The 20,658-nt window shown below is 42.0% G+C and overlaps 1 protein-coding gene across 1 annotated transcript in view; it reads right to left on the bottom strand.

Moving 5' to 3' along the window:
• Positions 1-20,658, bottom strand: part of ETV6 (ETS variant transcription factor 6) — a 151,064-nt gene that overhangs the window by 94,759 nt on the left and 35,647 nt on the right. Inside the window, exon 5 of the mRNA XM_021529942.4 lies at positions 5,096-5,270. Within this exon, the coding sequence (XP_021385617.2) occupies positions 5,096-5,270 (175 nt within the window). The remainder of the gene's footprint in view (positions 1-5,095; positions 5,271-20,658) is intronic.

The following is a 20,658-nucleotide window of genomic DNA, read 5'->3' as shown; positions in this document are numbered from 1 at the left end:
ACTTTATTGCATTATATGGTACAGCTAAGGTCACACAGATGCCAAACCAATACAGAAGCACTAGACTAGTTCCCACCAAATAACAACACAAATAGCCATGCAGAAAGATTCCTATGAAACACTCAGTAAAAACTTCAAGGCCTTTAATATAATCTTTGCAGAAAACAAAACAAATTTCCTTTCTGTCCTTAGTGAGGGAAGTAGAACGTGAAGTTTATCCAAATCAGCTGTGACGTGGAACTTTTCACACACTGGAAAACCAAAGTCCAGAACCCAAGCCTACACAAGAAACAAAAAGCACTCAAATGATTTCACAAATAGGTCTTGAGCTTTCCCTACTATCACAACACCCCAAAAGTAAGTGGAGTCAAGACAACAAAACTTCTCCCCTATGAGGTGGATGCACATACTGTGACATCTCAAGTGTACCACTGCACTCTGAACATCAGTGCAAACTGTTGCAGTGATGTTAGGGATTCAGAAAAAAGGCAACAGTAAGAAAAATTAATTGTTGCCAAGAAGAATTGCTTTTGTGCACAGAAAAGTATACGCAGCATGTCTTACTATGACAATGGACTGCAGACATATGAAGGATGCCAACATTAAGGAGAGAAGAGTAATTAGTTCAGAGGAACAAATGAACTTGTTTTCATGTTTGCATCAAGAGAAAACTCTGAAATCTTTGCCCATGAGATCACTCTCCCTAAACAAACACACACATGCTCCCAAGAGAAGATGCCCTTCAGAGATAAAAATCAAACTGTACAAATCAACATAAGCATGGAAAAGGGAATGATGTTACATAGGATCAGAGCATGCAACAAATCCTTTCTCAGCACTGGGATTTCTTCTGTCTCTCCTGTTGAAGAAGTTTTATATTGAAGGAAACAAAAGGAAACCATTAAGCCTGTAGCACACATTTACAGTTGCTGTTTTAGCAAGCAAACTGCCTTATTTTAATCTCATATATTACAAAAAAGGAAAAAGCTGTTTTCTCCATAATTCAGAGCATAGACACGGAAAAGGGTTCTCATATTCATTTCTTATATGCTGTATCCTCTATCCAGTTCTAAGAACTTTTTTTTGCAAGATATTGGCCATAGCATAAAATAAGTAGTTAATAACATTTTACCATATGAGACAAAAAATAAAATGAAATTTTCATTATCACAATATCTGGGCAGTTTCCGTATTATTTTTCAAAACAATTAAGAGTCTTTGCACTCATGGTTTTTTTTTCATTTTACACTGGGGGATCTAAAACAAGGAGTCCAAGGTCCCAGAAGGCACCAAAGGCAGCACCTTGTGTGTGAACTGAACTTGCTTCTCTTCAATCCTCAGTAAGAAAATGTCAATTTTCCAAACACTCTTTCTATCTGACATTAGCGTAGTCTAGTGGAGATCATATATACCATGGCAGACACACCAGGGACAAAGAGCAACTGTTTTCTGTCTACATACTTGAAATGTAGGAAAAGATACTCCCCGGCTCCCCACTGATATTTTGTTGACAATGCCCCTAATACTCTGTTCCTAGTGAATGTTAGGCAGTCAAGTATGTTTAAAAGTATGGGTCAAAAGTCCCTTACAGAGAAGTGCTGCACCAGAGAAAGGTAAGTTTTATCCAGAAATTATTACTGTCCCAGAGATTTAAAGTTAAGACTGATTATACTGCATTTCTATACAATAGGCTGGCTGGGAAGAAAGTAGCTACTTCAAATATGAAAGGCTGTGTGAGAAAGGGGAAGTGCCTTCATATCACCCCAAGGTTTTTGTCTATATAATTTTAGTTCTGTTGAGCAAAAAGAAGGAAGCTTGTAGCAAAGAGAGGTCCACATTCCACCTTCAAAACTGCACCTCTTTTCCCAGTCTCTGGATGAAATCAGTGCAGCCTACCTGAAGCTCATTACCTCACTAAGCAGAGAGAAATAATTTATCACATCAAAGGAAATTGCTTTACTTACTGTTCTGATACTTTTGCTTGGTGCTCTCAGAGTGATCTGGAACATGAGAAACAGTGAAAGTTCTTATCAGAAGGCATAAAACTGCCCGAACCCAGAGAGTGCTCTACATGTTCCACATGAAACATTTGTCTCTAGGTCTCTCTTTGGGTCACCTGCACCTATGGCACAGGTAGTGAAGATGTGTGGGCTGGGACTGAACCCTGCCCTGGTGTTGCTGAACACCATCAGAATGTCATGGAAACAGGAGTGCACACCTGACAACCTACTGGCTGTGTGTGTGTGAGTGCAGGAATTTACCACATCTCCCCGTTCTACTGCAATGAGGCAGGGCTGGAAGAAGTTATTATGCTCCACATAAACAATAAAAACAACCGTAGGGATGGAACCTAACAAAATCTCAGACCCCGAAAATCCTCAGACTTTGCAAACCTAAACCCAACCTTTATACACAGCCTGAACTAGAAATTAGTTACTTTGCCTGACTTCTGAGACAGTTTGGATTTAAGATCAAAGCTGTACCTCAGACACATGTCTAAATATAAACAAATAAAAAAAAAAAAAAGAGTCCATGCAGGAACTGAAAAACCCTATATTAATACCACTTAAAATCTTATGACATGAAATCCAAAAGGAACTGAGTTATTTCTATACACAAGACCACTGGAATATCAGCTTCACTTTTGTTTGACTTCACTTTAAGAAGGATGTCTGAAGTGGGAGTCAGTTCACAGAGGTGATAGAAACAGAATTTGAAATCTGAAAGCTTAACAGGAAGACTGATAGCCTTAAGAACCTTTCTTTCTCTCCAGTTTAGCCAAGAAAAGGTTAAGAAGTGACAATCTAAAAGCACCTATATCAGGAGGAGTCTTTTGACAATATTTAGCAGGAAAGGCGATAATGAGATCTAATAGTTGGAAACTGAACCTGACTAATTCAAACTATAAATAGGACACTTAAAAAAAGGCAAGTAAGGAGATAATTAAGCATTAAAAGAACATCTAGAGACCTTATATCCTCCTCATCACTTAAGTTTTTTACATGAAGAGCAGAAATCTTTCTGCACATGTTGTAGCTCAGTTACTGAACCTAAACACAGCAGTTACTGCATGAAGTTTTGTAACAAAAGATATACCAGAGATCATTTTAGAAATTCACAATGGCTGCTCCTAGCCCAGATATGAAGCTATGTACTTAGAGTGGTTTTAACAGTGTTTGGGTGGTCTGTTGATTGACAACCTTTTGTGTCACTATTGACTGCACACTGAGCTGCAAAATACTACACTGCCATTGACTACAATTAGTAAGGCTATGTAAATGTGTTCCATGTTGTTTATGACCTCAGACACTAACTTTATGGAAGGCTATTTCACAGATATTTCATGATTAATCATCTGTGCTTTAACATTGCAACAAGTCAGACTGGTGTGGAAATACTAAAGGGAAAGAAGCCTTGCAAGTTTAAAAATGTGCCAAGCAAAAGAACAGAAAAACCAAAACAAGAGTCAAGGTGAAAGGTTGGATCACATTCTAAAAATAGTGTGAAAGAAGTCTTCACTGAGAGGAAGCTTTATAAATTCAACACTATCCAGCATGCTGGCTGGATGGGAAGGAAGCAGGTACAGCATGTACTACCACTTTCAGTAGCAAGAGTCTCTGCCTCCCTGCCTTATGCATCTGCCACAGGCCGTGGGGAGGGCAATAGTAACTGGAAACCCAGTTGTGATCCTGGCTGTGGAGGGGACAGACAGTGGCTGCCACAGCAGAAGTAAACAGTACCAACTAATGCAACGAGGAAAAAAGCCAAAAGATCCAGGGATGAACAGCACCAGTATGGAAAAGAACTGCTGGGGGAAAAACTGCTTCTGTGTTGGGCTTTTTTTGTGCCTACTTTGGGCAAAGTACAGAAATGCCCTGTAAGTGTGGCAGCCAAGTCCTCTCCGGGCCTGGGGAATGGCTGAGCAGCCACACACACGTGCAGCCGGGTCTGGGAGCTCATGGATGCTCAGGCAGGGACCAGACGTGGTCAGAAACACTGCAGAGCAGCTCCCATTCCCACCAGGAAGCACAGAAAACTGGGCCATGCAGGACATGTAAGACACAGCATGGGGATGAGTGACCATGGGGCAGAGTAACTCACTGGCCAGCAAGGGAGTGAGCACAGGACTACAGAAATGCTTTAAACACAGTTTGCATCCAGAAACGGAGTGTGTGTGGAAGACAGCTGAGGACAGGAATGACAGCATCTTGTGAAAAACACGGACTTCCCCCGCTAAATCCCAAACCTATTTCTCAGAGGACAAAGCACAAAGTTTTGTTTGCTCCTGGCCCTCTTACTCATTGTTGCTTAAGTACCCCAGGAATGTAACACTTGACAAAAGTTTACCTAAAACATCTTTATTTCCATCTGAACTGCTTCCTCTCCAAAAAGGAAAATTCCACTCTTCTTGTCCCCATTCTAATTCACCTCTCACTGGCCAACAGTCCTTGGCCTTTCCTATTTGTCAAACATTAAATCATATCAGCAAGGAAATACCTGGCTCTGATCTTGCCCTCAGCTCCAGTTTTTGTTCCAATGTCAGTGATATGTCCTTCCTCCTTTGCAGCATCCTTTTGTGCACAGCTAAGCTCACTCTTCCTCCTTTCCCACTGCCTCTGGCAGCCATCATGCTAAAACACTAGAGAGCCTGGGCATCACAAGTATTTGAGACCCCTCAGAACCTGAAAATAGCCACAGCACAAACGCATTCAACTTGCCACAGCTGGTGAAACTCTGACCCTGTGTTGCAGAATATAACTGAGCAATTCCAATAAAGTGGAAGGAAACAGAGCACTTCCCGTCAAAATAAACCTCCATATTTGTGCCTATCATGAAAAACAAGCCAAATGCTTGACAAGGAGTGCAGGAGATGGGAGGGGAGATTCAGCATACCATATTTATAAAGAGTAACTTTCTTCAGTTAAAAACAACAGCCAGGAAAACCAAACCAGCTAGAGCTTATTAAAACAAAACAAAAAAAAGTCTAAAGCCAGGGACTTCCCTGCTCTCTTCTATAAAACCAGAAGTAACTCCTCACCCCGCCCTGTCCCTCTCTTCAATCCAAGAACTTCAGCAGCCTCCTGCTGACACTCACGTAGGTGTGCTGGCAGTCTGACCGTGTCTTCCTCGTGCTGACACTCACGCAGGTGTGCTGGCAGTCTGATGGTGTCGTCCTCCATCCTGACTGCTTGAGCCACTGGGACATGTAGTGGTGACGAAGAGTAATTCGGTACCGGGCTCGCTGGAGGTGTGTACGAAATTCTTTCCTGCTGTTAAAAGAAAGTTGGGGGGAGGGAGAGAAAGAGAGAGCACAACGTGAACTTTGGAATAGAGGTATGAAACCATGGCAGAGGAGGTGTATGTGGGTGGAAGGAAGGAAGTGTGTGCCTGGTGATGTGAGCAGCACCAGTGATGCACCTGCTGCGCAGGGAGTCCCAGAGCACACGCATAACACTGGCAGCCAGCACTGCCCAGTGCTGAAGAGAGAGGGGTGAAGCACCTTTTAGGGTGGCAGGATTACTTTTCAAGAGAGCCATGAAGATTCCAAGGGTATTCTCAGATATTTGCCAAGGGAGGAAAGTGGGGAGACTCCAAGGGCTTTATGTCAGTGAAAATCTGACAGCAAGTCCACGATACATGCATGAGTACCACTGAAGTGCCAAAACCACTTAATCTTACATTAACAAATCAGTCATGATCTGAAAAAGCTAAGTGTTTAGCACTATACTCCTTCCTACCATTTTAAAGGCATTAATCAGTAACTTTTGTCATTGCTACATAAAAACACCGTCACCAAAGACTATCTACCATCAAGTAACGTAGTATTCTTGTTTTTGCTAAATGAGTTACTATTACCTTCTTTGAAGTACTTTAACTTGCAACCATGTACAGTCAAATGGAATTAAAGGGCAAGTTGTGAATGTTGTATTAGTTTTGTAACTGTCACAATTAGGTTTTTACTTAGGAAAATGCCTGACAAGAAATCTAAGACTGAAACTTCATGCTATCTGAAGGGAAAATTCTTCCATATTCTAAGCCTCCAATAATGTACTCCAGTCATAGTACAAAATATACCCTTTGTAAATAAACATAGCCACAGTTTTACAGGAACATAAACCATTATGTTCCATTATGCTTCCTGGAAGGTAATGCATGTTATTCTCCAGAATACTGACACACCAGTGCAAGTATGGATTTACATCCCTGCACATATAGAAGGAGGTACCGTAATTTCTGAGCATTTGCAGCACAGTACAAGTGCAGCCTCTCCCCCCAACCTTGACCTCCAGCAAACGGAAAAGACAAATTTGGTGCTGGACCAAGAGTAGATAATTGCTTCCATGACAAACCACAGCATTATCACAGCCATGAGTCAGGAAAATATACTGAGGCTAATAGAGGCACCTGCAGAATGTAACACAAGTACCCTTGCCACCAAAGGGAAGGGGAGGTTTGCAAAAAACTCTGCAGACAGATTAGGTGATGTCCAAAAATAAAGGGAACACCTAGAAAGTCTTGCAGCCACTGCTTGAAAGCAAGCCCAGTTAATTCTTTTGCCAGGTGCTGTTTGCTGCTCAGGAGCTTGGGTAGAACCAGAAGTTTCATCAAGAACCAGAACCAGAAGAACATCAGGAGTCCCACCACAACACCCTATAAGCACATAGCAGAGAAGACTGACAGCATGTGGAGAACACATTATTATAGGTTTAGACCAAGTGAGAAGACAGGCCTGTTTCACTCCACCATCACTTTGTTATTTCTGCAAGTATGGCCCCTGTGGCTGTCAGCTCAGTACTGTTAAAAGACAAATTGTTCAATTTTATGTTCCTGTCTCCCACAAACTCAGTTTCTTTCTATTCATCACTGGCCAGGCAACAGCAACCCATTAGCTAGCATGAATTCATTTTTTTGCAGTTACCAAATGGGGATGTTCACTGTGACACAATGAAAGACGCACCTGTGGAGCTACAAGGCATTATTTGGTTTTCAGCTTCCGCGGCTCCTTCCCCAGCCCAAACTCTGAGCTTCCCATTGCAGAGGTGTGGCGCTCCGTGCCCATCTGCACCTCTCACCCCTGGAGGAGAGGGAGACCAGGCACTTCCCAGCATTTCCTGCTGCCATCCACAGCACAGATAATCCAACCACACTGCAGCTGCTCACTTTGTTCATGGAGATATTTATAAAAAGAGGAACACTTCTGAAACACAGCCACACAGATGCCTGCCTCTGTTAATGGGCAATGAAGGATAGGTGGGAGACCCAAAGTCCTTTTCCTCCCTCCTGAAGAATGCAGGATACAGTCCAAGGTCACGTCACATTGCATACTCACTGAATCACCACTGCAAAGACAAAGTGGCTTCAAAGGGTCTCCTCGCTTCCAAAAAGCAGGTGGGAAATGAAATTAAATCCAGAACCCATCCACTTCCCTCAAGACCCAGTAAGGTGCTGCATCAAACCAAGGCATTATGCCTTCAGTATGTGCTGCTTTTACTGATCAATCCCCTAAAGGCATACCATAACTTGATTTATACCATGGCAGTTTCATTGAGGTTTACTGTTTTAAACAAATGCATTTGATTCATTGTTTCCTAGTATTCATAAGGACAGGACAGCCAAAACCAAACAAGATATGGAACTGCAGTTATTTTTCCCACACATCTTGGATGTCTAGAGTACTGTGTGAATTACTATTTGCAGAAGGCATTTCACAAGGAACGAAAGGGAGCTAGCTTTCCAATTCCTATTTATGCCTTTGAAATGCCCTCTTACTAATCTTGCATTTTTCTGTCAGCACCTTTAGCCTAAATATCAAAGCAATTTACAGACATTAGGTAAGTATTTCTTTTTATTAGACACACAGACAAACTGAGGTACAGCAAGAGCACAGCTCAAATGAGCTAAGTAATTTCAGAGTTAAACTGTCTTGAAAAAGGACAGCATGTGCCTCTCAAGGGCAATACATTTAACAATTGCATGCTGAAAGAGCTGCTCTTTAACTGTCCTGGACAGATTTCCAAAAGGTGTGGAATGGTAATGGCACAGGGAGGTCAAGACACCGGGCTTGTGGAAAAAATTAGCTTAATCCCTGTTTGCAGCATGTGCCAGTAACGTGGCTGGCAGCAGAACTGCAAGCACCAGTCCAGTTCTACAACTGCCCCTGCTCTGTGCTCAGCCACACGCAGTGCCCAGCCTCCACAGCCAATGCACAAGGTCACTTGTGCTCCTCCAGGCTTTCTAGAGCCATGTTTCCAGGAGGTACCTATTGTGCTCACACCACTGAGAACGCATTGCATTCATCCTCACAACTGCAGGACTGCCCAATGCTTCTCTCTGTGCAATCCACCAAACGAAAACATGGCTGGTGTCTCATGCTTCTAAGGTCATGCAACCAGATACTCTGCCACTAGGAATTTTTCTGAAAGCATTTCCTAACTATTCAAGTTTAATATTTCCCTTTGTATTACAGCCAAGAACGGTAGGCTTGTTCAAGCACAGCTTGGGAGGAAGGATAGGTAGTGCTGGTAGAACCTGCATGAACCTTATGTGCTCTTGAGCAAACAGCCTTGCTGCAGCTTAACCTACTGGTAAAAAAACTAAATCAATACACATTTGATGTGGTCCTGTGAGATTTTTGGTGATGAGTGCTAAGAAAGAGCTTGGTACTACCACATTCCTTAAAAACCACCTGCCAGGGGACTCTAGAAACCTCTAAACCTACAAGTGAACAAATGCTCAGCCCTAAACAATTACCAGCTAAGAGATTTCAAAATAGCAACTCCTGAGCATTTTGCCAGTAGCCACAAAGAGGTGACTAAAACAGATGGCATATTGCTTGCTGTCATCATTTTTGATGGGTTTCTTCAGCTCACAGGGAGTCAAGGAAGTTGCACCATAAAATTTCATGTTGCTTACAGTAATTGAAGAGCTGCACAGTCAGTTTTTATGGAAGGCCCTCCCTGGGGCTTATTCTGGTGGCTGGTGCTCCAAGAGGGCCACCTGGACAACCAGCCAGGTCTGCTGAGAGTAGGACATGCTTTCACCTGCCCAACTCAGCAGAGACAGGCTGAAACACATGGCTAAAAACCAAGAGAGGGTACGAGTTCTTTCTCTTTACTAAATATTCAGCTGCTGAGAATGCCATAGATAAAGCCATCCCGTCTAAATCAGAAGCTATACTGACCATGACTATGTAGTAGGCATGTATTATAACAGCTGACTGGATTCCCAAAGCCATCAAAGCACACACTAATTTCAATTTGAAGAATTGGGGTACATCCTTTACTGATAAAAACAACCTTAACAGAATTTTCTCTGTCAGGAACACAAATAATTCATATTGCTAAAATAAAAATATTAATAAAAAGCCAAAGCATCAAAATTAAATTTAAAAGAAGTCTAACAGTTGAGGATGAGGGAGGCTGCAGATAGAAATAGCTTCAGGCTTTTGATATAATTGCACCCTTCAAAACTCCAAAGCAACAGCCTTGCAATCTGATAGTCTTTTTGTCCCATTTACTAAGTTCACTCATATGTCAGGCACAAAGAATAGACACATTTTTGTAGAAATGAAAATAAAAGAAAATAAAAGCTGCTAAGCAAGCTCTTATGTTGTCCCAATTACATTATTATTTCAGTAGCTGGATAAGTGGCATAGTAAAACTACTTTTTTTAATTGATAAAACAAAGAAATGCAATACCTATTCAGCAGTTTTCAGGAAACCAAAACAGGCAATGTGGTCTGCAAATACTTTGTGCTGGACAGAAAAGGCAGCTGACCCTAATCACTGACTAAAAACTTTCTTCTATACTGCACATAACGATACCACATAGGGAGAAAGGAATTAAAAGTGAAAGCTGACACACATTTGTCTCCCAGGGTGCTGGTGTACCGTGCCATGACATGAAAAGCCAGGCCAAGGGACCAGGAGCCAGGGGGAGCCTGTGAGGGTCTGGTTTTCCTGCTGTGGATCCTCACAGGAGTAGGTGGCTTGAGTAGAGCAGAGGTGGGGGGAAAAGGCCTTAGAGACAAGAGTGGCTGGGGGAAATTTTTCTGTTTGCCAGAAAAATTCAGAAAGCCCTGAGCATCTGGGCACCCAGCAGGACAATGACAGCAAGCCAGCCACAGAGCAGCACAGGGGAGAACAGCCCCTATTCAAGTAAATTAATCCTTAGGGAAGCAAGTGAGGGAAGAGGAAAGCAAAGGAAGACAGATGCACTGTTCACCAGTGGTTTGTATGCAATAGCAGAGCTGGATATGAAGGTCCAGAAGACCACTGTGAGATGAGTTACATGGTCTAACATAGGGAGCAGAAAAGAATCAGAGCCTCTAATGGACTGAATAGAACATTTGGGGACTTTGGTCAATGTTATAGTTTCCATACTCCAACTTCTGCCAGGGACAAAGGCTCAGACTCCAAAAAAAGGCAACTAGAGCCCTGCAGTAACAGGGTATGAATTCAACTCTCCACTTTCCTCCCCTCCCCCAGCTGCTGTCGTCTTCTTAATTTCCATGGCAGACATCTCCTAATTTTTGATCCCATTAATATAGCAATTCACATCAAATCTGTAGCAGCATAATCAGCACACTATCAGTAATTAGAGAAATTAAAACAAACACAGCTCTCTGGAATGGACCTTATGCAAAGCAGCACTGGGAAAGATTAACATCTTGTTTCCTGGGCAGAAAGCAGAGGTTGTGTCAGTAACCTCAGCAATTTTGTGAAGTTCAGTTCCTCCCTGACTCCTCCTTCCAGCCTGTCCTCCCTGCACAGGGGCAGGTGATGGCTCCCCTCTCACGCCTCAATCCTTATTCAAGCAAATAAAAACCAAACACAGTGGTGCAATGGTTCATCACAAAGGGAAGGGGAAAAGAGACAATGGGGAAATTCATGCTTCTCCCATAGTGATTAGAGCCACTGTCCTAATTAAATTAAAATTGTACAGACAGCAATACCAATGCACTCGAGTGCTATACAAAGGCAGCTTGAGGAGGTCAATCACTGGAAATGCCATAATACAGCTGCATTATTGTATAAGCACTCCGAAATATTTCAAATTAGCAAGTACCAAAGAAGGAAAAATCTAGCTTAACCACACACTTAAAAAGTATTTCTCTGCTGCTAATATGGGGGAATTGAGAGTAGAACAGGCTACGTGAAAATAGTATCAGGTAAAACTTGAAGATAAATCTAAGGCAAAAAGCTCAAAGGATCAATCATTTATTTGTATAATAAAGAATTTCATCTGTAAATATCCCAGCTAGGCAGCAGAAAATACACAAGAGGCAGATTCTAGTTCAGAATTTGGAAGTTGAATCATCATAGTCCAAACAGGAGTAAAGCCTTATCTATCCACCCACCCTTCTGCAGCAAGGCTCCAAGAAGAGGCAGCAAAGCTGGGACTTGGCCCCTCCGACCTGCTACTTCATGGTTGAAGTCCACCATGGATTCAACTGCCTGACATTAAGAAACTATCTGCCCCCAGCCCTTTTCAACATGCAACTCCAAAATTTGCATCCTGGGGTTGTCACTGCAACCCTCCTCTGAAGAACTTGCTACTGACTTTTGTTTAAGCAGGGCATGGAAAAAGCTGGGCCACTACTGTAATCCATAGGGTCCCTTTGGCATCTATACTATGGTTTGTTGGTACAGTCACTCCACACAAAGCACCACAGAAGGCTCAAGAGAGACAGTTAATTGTACAGCTAGGGAAAAAAAAACACCACACGAGGCTTTGAAGTACTGTGGCCAAGTGAGTAAGCTGCAGGGAAGCAAGGAAGGCAACAGCAAAGAACTTTCCAGGCTTAGCTGCACGTCAGAGATATTTCACTGCACTTTTTTTGTTCTCCTTTCTAAAAGAGGCAGGGCTGGGAAGCCTCATCTCTGTACCATACGGTGGTTGTACAACCCTGCCTGTGTGCGTGGGAATTAACACCCTGAACACTCTTACTGCAGTCATGTGCTCATTTCAGGGCAAGGTTCCTGGAGGCCACGAAACCGAGATGGGAAGACTAAGGGGAAACATGGTGTACAGGGAGCTGCCCTCCCATGAGTTATGGAAAAGCTGCTCTTCTGCATCTCAGGGCTGGCACGGCACAAGGGATTTAACTTGGTTGCATTACTGAGCTGTCAAAGTTGCAATGTTACTGTGCATTCAAACACATATCCAAGGACAATCATCATTTCTGATCTTCCTACCATGGCTGAGCATTGCTTTCTGAACACTTCTACTGAAGCTATAGTTACATGAACAGGGTCCTTCACAAAAGAGGATATTAAATATTTACATAGCACAAATCACAGGTCAGAACTGTCACACAGATGAGGTCAACTCATTCACTGTCCTGGGATATCTAAATGCCCATCAGTTAAGTAGTGAAAAAAATCGTGGGAGAGTAATTCACATAAAAGTCATAGCTTCTTTTAACCCTCAGTCACTGATGGAAACAGAATTCCTGTAGAGCTGCAACATCCTGAAATACACATTTTAAAAATACTACTTACAAATTTAAGAAATTGCCCTTCTTGGTCCCAATAAACAGCTGGGTCCTGCTCCCATCTGCACCTGCAAAATTCTTCAGTGCATTTTATTTAAGTGTTTCTGGTCCAGATTTGCACTGGTGGAAGTAACATCCACTTATGGGCTTCAGTCTCTCTTCTCCAGTAACTTAAGCTTACTTACTATTGGCATTCACAGCACCCCTGCATTTCCACCACAGCATTTCTCCACACTTCAGACATCTGGCAGACTTTCCATGAAGAAGGACATGCCAAATGCCCAGAGAAACCCGAGGGTGCCATGCCAAGGTCTAATGTGACACCTTACAGTTTTTAATCCTGAAGATTCAAGTAGTGCCACAGTAACCCAGCACACACAGCATGGCAGAGAAGTGTGCCACATCCTCTTGCTCCAAAATACTTCTAAGTAGGTAAAAACAATTTTCCAGAGATAATCTAGGCCAGTCTGGGAATAGGACAGCTATAATAAGGGCTGCTGGTGAAAAAATGGGCAGATCTACTTGAGTCAAACTAAACAGAATCTTCAACAAGAGAAGACAGCCAAATAAAATACCCATTCTCAAAGACTGTCTTAGTAAGCTCATCCAGAAACAAGGATCATGGATGTTTGCCACTATAAAATATCATGAAGATTCAGATTATTCAACTCCCAACACATTAAATGCAGGGGGAGTTCCTGGAAAGGGCCATATTTGCACTGACCTTGATTACTGTACAGACACTGGATATGGAAGAAACATCAAATTACAATCTTCCTCTCCCCCTATTCTTTCATCCACTCCAACTACTTACTTCAGTGTAAGTAACATCAAGATCAGTGTGACAGAGTATATAAAAAACAGTTTGTAGGATTTCACTTAGAATATTGCATCCTGTACATTTGCAGGCTCTTCATTCTGCATCATATATACACACACCCCTATGTATGCAAGACAGGCAAGTTTTACAAGAGTCAAACGATCTAGCTTGTAAGGAAGGAATAAAGAACTACTGAGATGGACAGAAGAAAGGACAGATACAGCCCAACAACCAAAAGGAAATACAAATAGAGAAAAGATAAGGTAATCGGGAAGACATATTGCAGAAGGATAAGCTAGTAAGAAGCTGTGATCAAAACAAAGATGCATTGGGAGACCACTGAAAGAAGCTGAATTACAGAAAAAGAAACAAAATCTGCAACAGGTCTGCCTGTACAAAAATTAGATTTTTTAATTTAATAAGCTATTTAGCAGCTTTTTTAAGGTCTCTCCAGTCAGCAGTCTATTAGTATGAGAATGGAAAGTAGAAGAAACTGACCATTTTGCTGATCATCAGACACTAATATACTACTTAGGAAAAGAAAACAAAGCACCTGAGGGACAGCTTGAGGCACAGTAACATTTTTATTTCTTATAAAACATGGTCCTTCTCACACAGGACCATCAGGTTTGGCAGAACTTTAAGGGGAGTTTTTAAATATATTTGTTCAGAAACAGCTGGTCACAGTACTGCATATCTGATCCAAAAGAAGAATAGATGTGATTTCATATGTGTTCAAAGAGAAGCTGAAGCTCCTGAACAAGACATACATTTAAGAAATGGTAAATGACAGGAAAAGAGCAGAGCCTGAATTCAACAATATGGTCTATATTCCATGGACAATGACGGGGTCAAGTGATGGATCTTTATTAAATGCTTTCTCCTGCATTAATGCTGCACACTCTAATGATTTGACCATTGCTATTAACAAATCTGCCATGTCCCTGCCTGAAGCTAATAAGTAATTACCTAAGCAGGTGAATATTCTGTTGCGTAAGGAGAGCTATTAGCAATCCTTTCCCAACTGCTCTGAAAACAGGAGATGCCTTCCAGGTATGACCTGTCCATGTGACAGGGTACACCCCACACAGACCTTATTCCTTCACTCTGGAAATTCCAGGGACACTCCCAGCACTCAGAAGAGGAACAAGAAGTGGATCACCTCCTGTAGAGGACTGCTCCACAAGGCTGGGTGGTAGATGCCAGACAGAAAAACACAGGATGAAACAAGCTCTGCAGAAGAGGTTTGTAGAGAAAAACAGTGAGGACACAAGTTTGCCTGTTCCCAGACCTGCTGTGACTCTCCAAAACAACTTGTGGCACTACCACAGCCTTCGCTGTCTTGGTTGTGCCAACAGGACAGTGGGATAAATGCTGAGGCCCACAGGTGTGTCAAGCCCTGTGACAAATCTCAGTTTAGCTGCTTTCCTTCTGCCATAGCTTTTCCTGTTCATTAAGTTCCCCAACTGTTTTAATTGCTCCTTTCAACCTCTGCATCACTTTTTGTTCTTCCTCAAATTATTGTTTTGTTTTAGCTCATAATCCTGAAGCATTGGTTATGATGTTGTTCCTGGCAGAACAGAAGCACTGAAGTTTCACTCTGGTTATCTTTGGCTTGTTTTCAAAACTAAGCATTGCTGGTTCACATCTGAATGGACACTGTAGTGAGAGCCACTCCACCCTTACCATAAGACTGCCTCTGATGTGCAAATATTACCTGACTATAGAAGTGAGAAGCTTGGGAACTAAGCCAGCTGAAATAAGAGTAAACTTCAGATGTATTTAAAAATAATAAAGTACTAATCTTAACTCATTTTAATCTTAACCCATTTTAACTCATTCTGAAGGCTTCTTCACTGTCCTTATTACCACACTATTTAAATATGGACTATAATACCTTTAGTACTTTCTTGCAATGAAAGGAAGTGTTATTACACTCACCTTTACAAGTGGAGGGACCAAAACACAAGCAGATTAGGTACCCAATCAGGCTATAGAGGCTGAGCAAAAACCTTCTTTGACACCTTAGAAAACAGTATGTTCTCCCAAGAACTCTATTTGGCTGTGAACCCCACTCTTAGGACTTGACATTTATACAGTGACAGCACTCTGAAGCAAACAAACACTGCACCATTGCCAAAAGTGTTCCAGAAATAGTGAGCAGGGGACAACCCTGATGAGCTCAAAGCCAAAATACTCAAGACAGGGAAGCACCACGGGAAGGGCCTGTTTGAATCCTAGTTTACAGTTAGGAACAGAGGTGCAGGAAGAAGTAACAAGTTACCTAAATCCCATTTCAACACTCTACCCACACAGCCACGTTTCTGGGGTTATGCTGCTGCTCTAGAAACAGAAGGATGAACTACAAGAGAAGTAAAATTACACGGACAAGTTGCAAAAGCTCTCGGAATGATATAATTTTGCATTTTAGCATTGATTTTAAACATCCTCCTCATGGGAGGGAACTTCTGATTTCTAATGCTCCTCCATGGACTGAAGTCTCTCAGGTCACAAGTGGCAGCAGAGGTGGCCGCAGTCAGAAGGGAGTTTCAAAGCTGTTCCAGAAACACATCCCTCCCTTGCCACGAGAATCAGGACAGAGGCACTCCAACCCTTCCCACGGTTATGCAACGGCACAGATCCATTTGGGAAGGCAGGTTTCCTCACCCATCCCCACTCAGAGCTACACAGTCCTAAATCCCAGCACAGCTCTTCCCTGGTACAAGCAAAGCAAAACAGGGGGACATCAATCACTCCCAGTTAATCAAGAGGGTGTGTTCAACACCAGAGCTGAGCTGTGAGACTGTCAGAGGAAATGGGGGAAGGAAAAAAAAAATCTGCTTACAAGAACCATGATAAAAATGCTTCTTCTGTTCCTACGGCCATGAAGGTGACTGAGACAATATTCCCAGCATCTGAGGGAATGTTCCTTCCAGCAAGCACTCCAAGCCCCTTCCATCACATGCCCATCCCCACAGTCCACTCACACACAACAACAGCTGAAGTTTTCATCAGGAGAAAATTAACCTCCTTTTTTTTAAGCTGGCAACAAAGACTTAAAACTTTTCCTGGCATTTCTCCTGTTTATACAAGACCTGCCAAACCGGTTGTGTGATTTTTACACTGCTTTCTTTTCCACAAAGTCCTTCGAAAGGCAGAATAACAGAAAGCAACTAAGGAAAAAGGTTGGTTATATAGGTCCAAAGATCAATCCTTGGTAACACAGCTGAAAAATCAAAAATTAACCAGAATCCTCCTAAATTTATTTTTACTATCTGAAGACCATAGTTGTTTACATTTCTTATTAAAACTGTGTTGAAGTAGAACAGCTGTTTTGAATAGTGGAAGGCAGTGCTATTTAAAATTGTTTAGCAGCTAAAGAGATAAGTTACATAGCAGATAAAATGGGAAACTAAGGCACAGAGTAGTCAAATGAACTGCTCAAGGTAAGCTGAGGCAGAGATCAGGTCTTCTGAGCAACCAGTTGGTTTCCTGCATATTTGGCCTGTCACCTGTACATTGCACATGTCTAATTCCCAGCCAGTGCTGAGATATGGATGCCTGAACTCCAACAGCAAACAGTTCTGAACCCCAGGAACTGATGCCACTTTATCCTCCTATAAGGCAGTAGGCAAAAAATTATTCATCAGTGCCTGGCTCTAAGTCTGTTGCCGGGGTCTGAAGACCAGAAGCAGTAACAAATGTTAGTAAACATTTCTCTCAATACATGCAATCTGGCTAAAATCAAAACGTTACACCAAAAATAGCCTTTTCAATTGCTACATAGGGTTTTTTTTTATGTTGGGGATTGTTGTTTTGGCTTGGTTTTTTTCAGAATAACAATCTTGAGCACAGCAGCATACTGTGCTGCTACACTTTCCACTTGGTCTTTGATTCAGAAGAAATTTCTGATTTGATATTAATTTTGCTGTCCCCTTGCACAGTCCTGAAGCAAAATTAAAAGTAAAATGCAAGTTTAACTTTCTGTTTGGAGCGCTCTTACCTTGCTCTGTTGTCAAAATCTACCCCCAGAACAACAACAAAAAAGCTATAGACATTAAAATAAACGTAATAAAAAAAGAAAAAAAAAATTCAGTGGAGTGCACCAAAGCAATCACACTACTGCAGAGCCCAGGGTGACTGCAGCCCCGCTTGAACTGACACGGCAAATACTCATTTTCACCGGGCTGTGGAATAGAGGATGAGATAAAACCTTGAGCAAATAAACGGGCAAAGTTCGAGCCCACAGCTGCTCCTCATGGGTAACTTTGAGCTGACACACCTGCTGCTTTGGCAGCCGGTTTAGCTCCCTAAGGCTGGGCTTTGCAGGGCTGGGTGATGTGCTTACACTGGATCTGCCTGTCAGCCAGAAAGATCCCAAGGTGATTTACAAACAATTTAGGAAGGATATACAGTCTCACTGTGCAGCAAGTGAATAGGCACCACTCCTTACACACCTTCAACCAAAAAAAAAAAAAAGAAACAACTCAGATATCTGTTGAGAATCCTTAAAATCACCTTAAATGAGAATAACCTCCTAACACTGCAAGCCCCACAGAAACACCACCCCCAATATCTGCAAACTGCCTGAGTGTCCAGCTCCCTCAGTGGCCACCTCAGAGGAATTCAGCAGTAACATCTACATTCATAACCACACAGCAGTACAAGAAAGGATCCCTCAAAACAGACTGGATGCTTATAAATCATGTGCATCATAGGCATAGTGAGGCCATCCCACAGACTCCTCCTCTACAGCCTGCATCCTCGAGCTGCTTTCAGGCTCAGACAGATGGACGTCCCACTGATGGCAAGTGTGATTCTTCACACCAGGAGAATCCAATCAGAATTAGACACTGAGCACATGACGGGATGATATCCACGCAACAAACTGCAGTTGTCATGCAGTCAACCACAGACCACTCTATTTGCCTCCTGCCTTCAATCCACTGCTAAAATTACATAACTTTGTGAGCTGCAGCAGAAAATAAAACCTATTTTAAAATTTATTTAGCTTCTCCCTATTCCCATTCAAACTGGAATCACAGTGCAGTGATCCAGAGTGGAAATATTAAAGCTACTAATACATTTAAAAGCAGAGTAAGCCTGGTTTGGATGGAAACTTAAAACTTTTTACTGGCTTAACTGATGTAGGTGGAACAGCGGACAGTCTCTCAAGCAATGCTCTTCTATCTTTCAACATGTGTATAGACATACTCTTATCCTGTAGATGCATATTACTGCATATCTCTATTTCAACTTTAATCTTAATGCCAAAAATTATAGTATTAATCAGAAACCTGTGCTGAAACTCACCTCAACCTGCATGCATGCAAAAATAAAAGTAAGATCTTAATATCTGATGTTGCATGAACTAAGCTGAAAAAATCCCTGTGAGTAAGAATGTACACTCCTACTGACAAGAATTAGAGGTTTTGCTCAATACTGGAAATTGCAAACATGGAAAATAGATACTATAATTTTTAGAGAATGGAACTACTTGCTCCTATTACTTACAATACCTGGCTGGTGACATAGTCCGTGATACCTTGCAGCATGGTAATACCCCTGGCCATAGCTAAGCTTGTAATTACAAAACAGATGGGGAAAAAAAAATAAAATAAAACAAAACAAAGAAAAAAAAAAAAAAAAAAAAAACAAACAAAAAAAAAACCAAACCAAACTAACCACCACCACCATAAAAGTCCAAAACATCAATCCTCTTGGGAGATGCACATAATACCCTTGGCACATCAGAAATTATTATCAGATGTAGCCAGAGCTCCTCATTTGGAGACAGAATGAGGAATCCTGTTACTAAGAGACAGGTGGAAGCTTAAGGGCACAAATTCTGTAGTGCATGGGATAAAAGAAAAATGGGAAACAATGCTATCTCACAGATATAGCAGAGACCATGAAAAAGAATCAGATCTCACTGTTGAGGATGGCAAGGAAACACAAGACACCCATGAGAACACAAGAGAGGAAACAGCACAAGCCCCCCTTGTCTGTAGAAACTGCCAAGATTCTTACCTTCAAGAGCTGTGCATGTCAGAAGAAGCATAAACATCTTGTTTTTGTTAAAGGTGGTGGGGTTCCTTCCACCCCCTCCACACCATGGAAATACAAATGCTAAGGGCACTAGCTATGCAGACTTCAGCAAAAACTGTAAATCCAAATACCTCAGCAAGCCCTAAAGAACAGTCCTAGAGATGAGAGGGAGAGATGGAGCTCTCACTATTCAGAATACAGGTGGTGCTATTAATACAATGAAGGCAGTTTTGTTTTGTTTTGGTTTTTTTCCTAAAAGAAAATAATCTTATTCCACCCTCACACCCAGGCAACATTAATCCTTTTGATTAAACCAAAATTGCAAGATTTCTTCTGGTCAGACAACACCAGCTGCATCTGAAAAACTACTTAGATAAAGCCACCTCCATTCTTTACAGAGATGCAACTCAACACTAATCCTGTTATAAAACTCATTGCTATGCAAGGGGTCATCTAGAAGCTCCTTTATCCTACATTAATTTGAATCTATTTATCTCAATACGAGAACAGACATTGCCCCAAACAGACAGTGTGGCACTGATCTCAGAAGTGGTCTATCAGCCCAGGACAACCACCCAAAAAGGTCATCCTGAAGTCAGTGTTGGCTTGTAAATATTACACCTGTGCTAGCAAATGGGAGTCAATTGTAATCACATCCTTTGAATTCACACTGGACCACAAATTGCCACCTAGCCAAAGCCCTGGGTTTAATGAACAACTGCAGAGATTGAACTCCTGTTCCTCACTGCCTTGTCACCAGGAGCTACAATCTAAAAGCATTTTAGAAAAAAGGGAATGCACAGGTGTTCTTTACCTGCCCCAGAGCCACTGGGGGGTCAAACCTAGGCAAAAGTGACCCTCAGGTTAAGCAGAGGCATTTGATTAGCTACACACAGCTGCTGAGTTAATGGAACTGGGATGGCTTACACTCTGCTATTTTCCTAACTGAAGCTTTGGCAACAAGAAGTTTCAACCACTTCAGCTCAAGAAGAAAGCAGCACTCTAGTAGAGGTAAGGATGGGTATGCCAACAGGAAAGGGAGTAGTGGGAAAACTGGAGTTACCAGGTATACTGACAAAACAGGGAGGACAAATCTTTAACGGGCAGTCTCTCAAAGTGTTTGGTTTTTCCTCACTTCCTACTAAATCATGCTATTTAAGTATGCAATCTAGACCACTATTCAAAAACAACCAAAAAACCGCACACCACACGTCCCTACTCCAAAAAATCTAGCACAAGTAATACAATCTGTGTTTTCATATTTTATGTACACATTTGACATATCTGTGTTCCC

This window comes from Lonchura striata, chromosome 1A (assembly GCF_050655825.1).
Source record: "Lonchura striata isolate lonStrDom1 chromosome 1A, ASM5065582v1, whole genome shotgun sequence".
NCBI classification, from domain to species: Eukaryota; Metazoa; Chordata; class Aves; order Passeriformes; family Estrildidae; genus Lonchura; species Lonchura striata.
The sequence above is the reverse complement of the archived record's forward strand: the minus strand, read 5'-3'. Positions and strand labels throughout refer to the sequence as shown.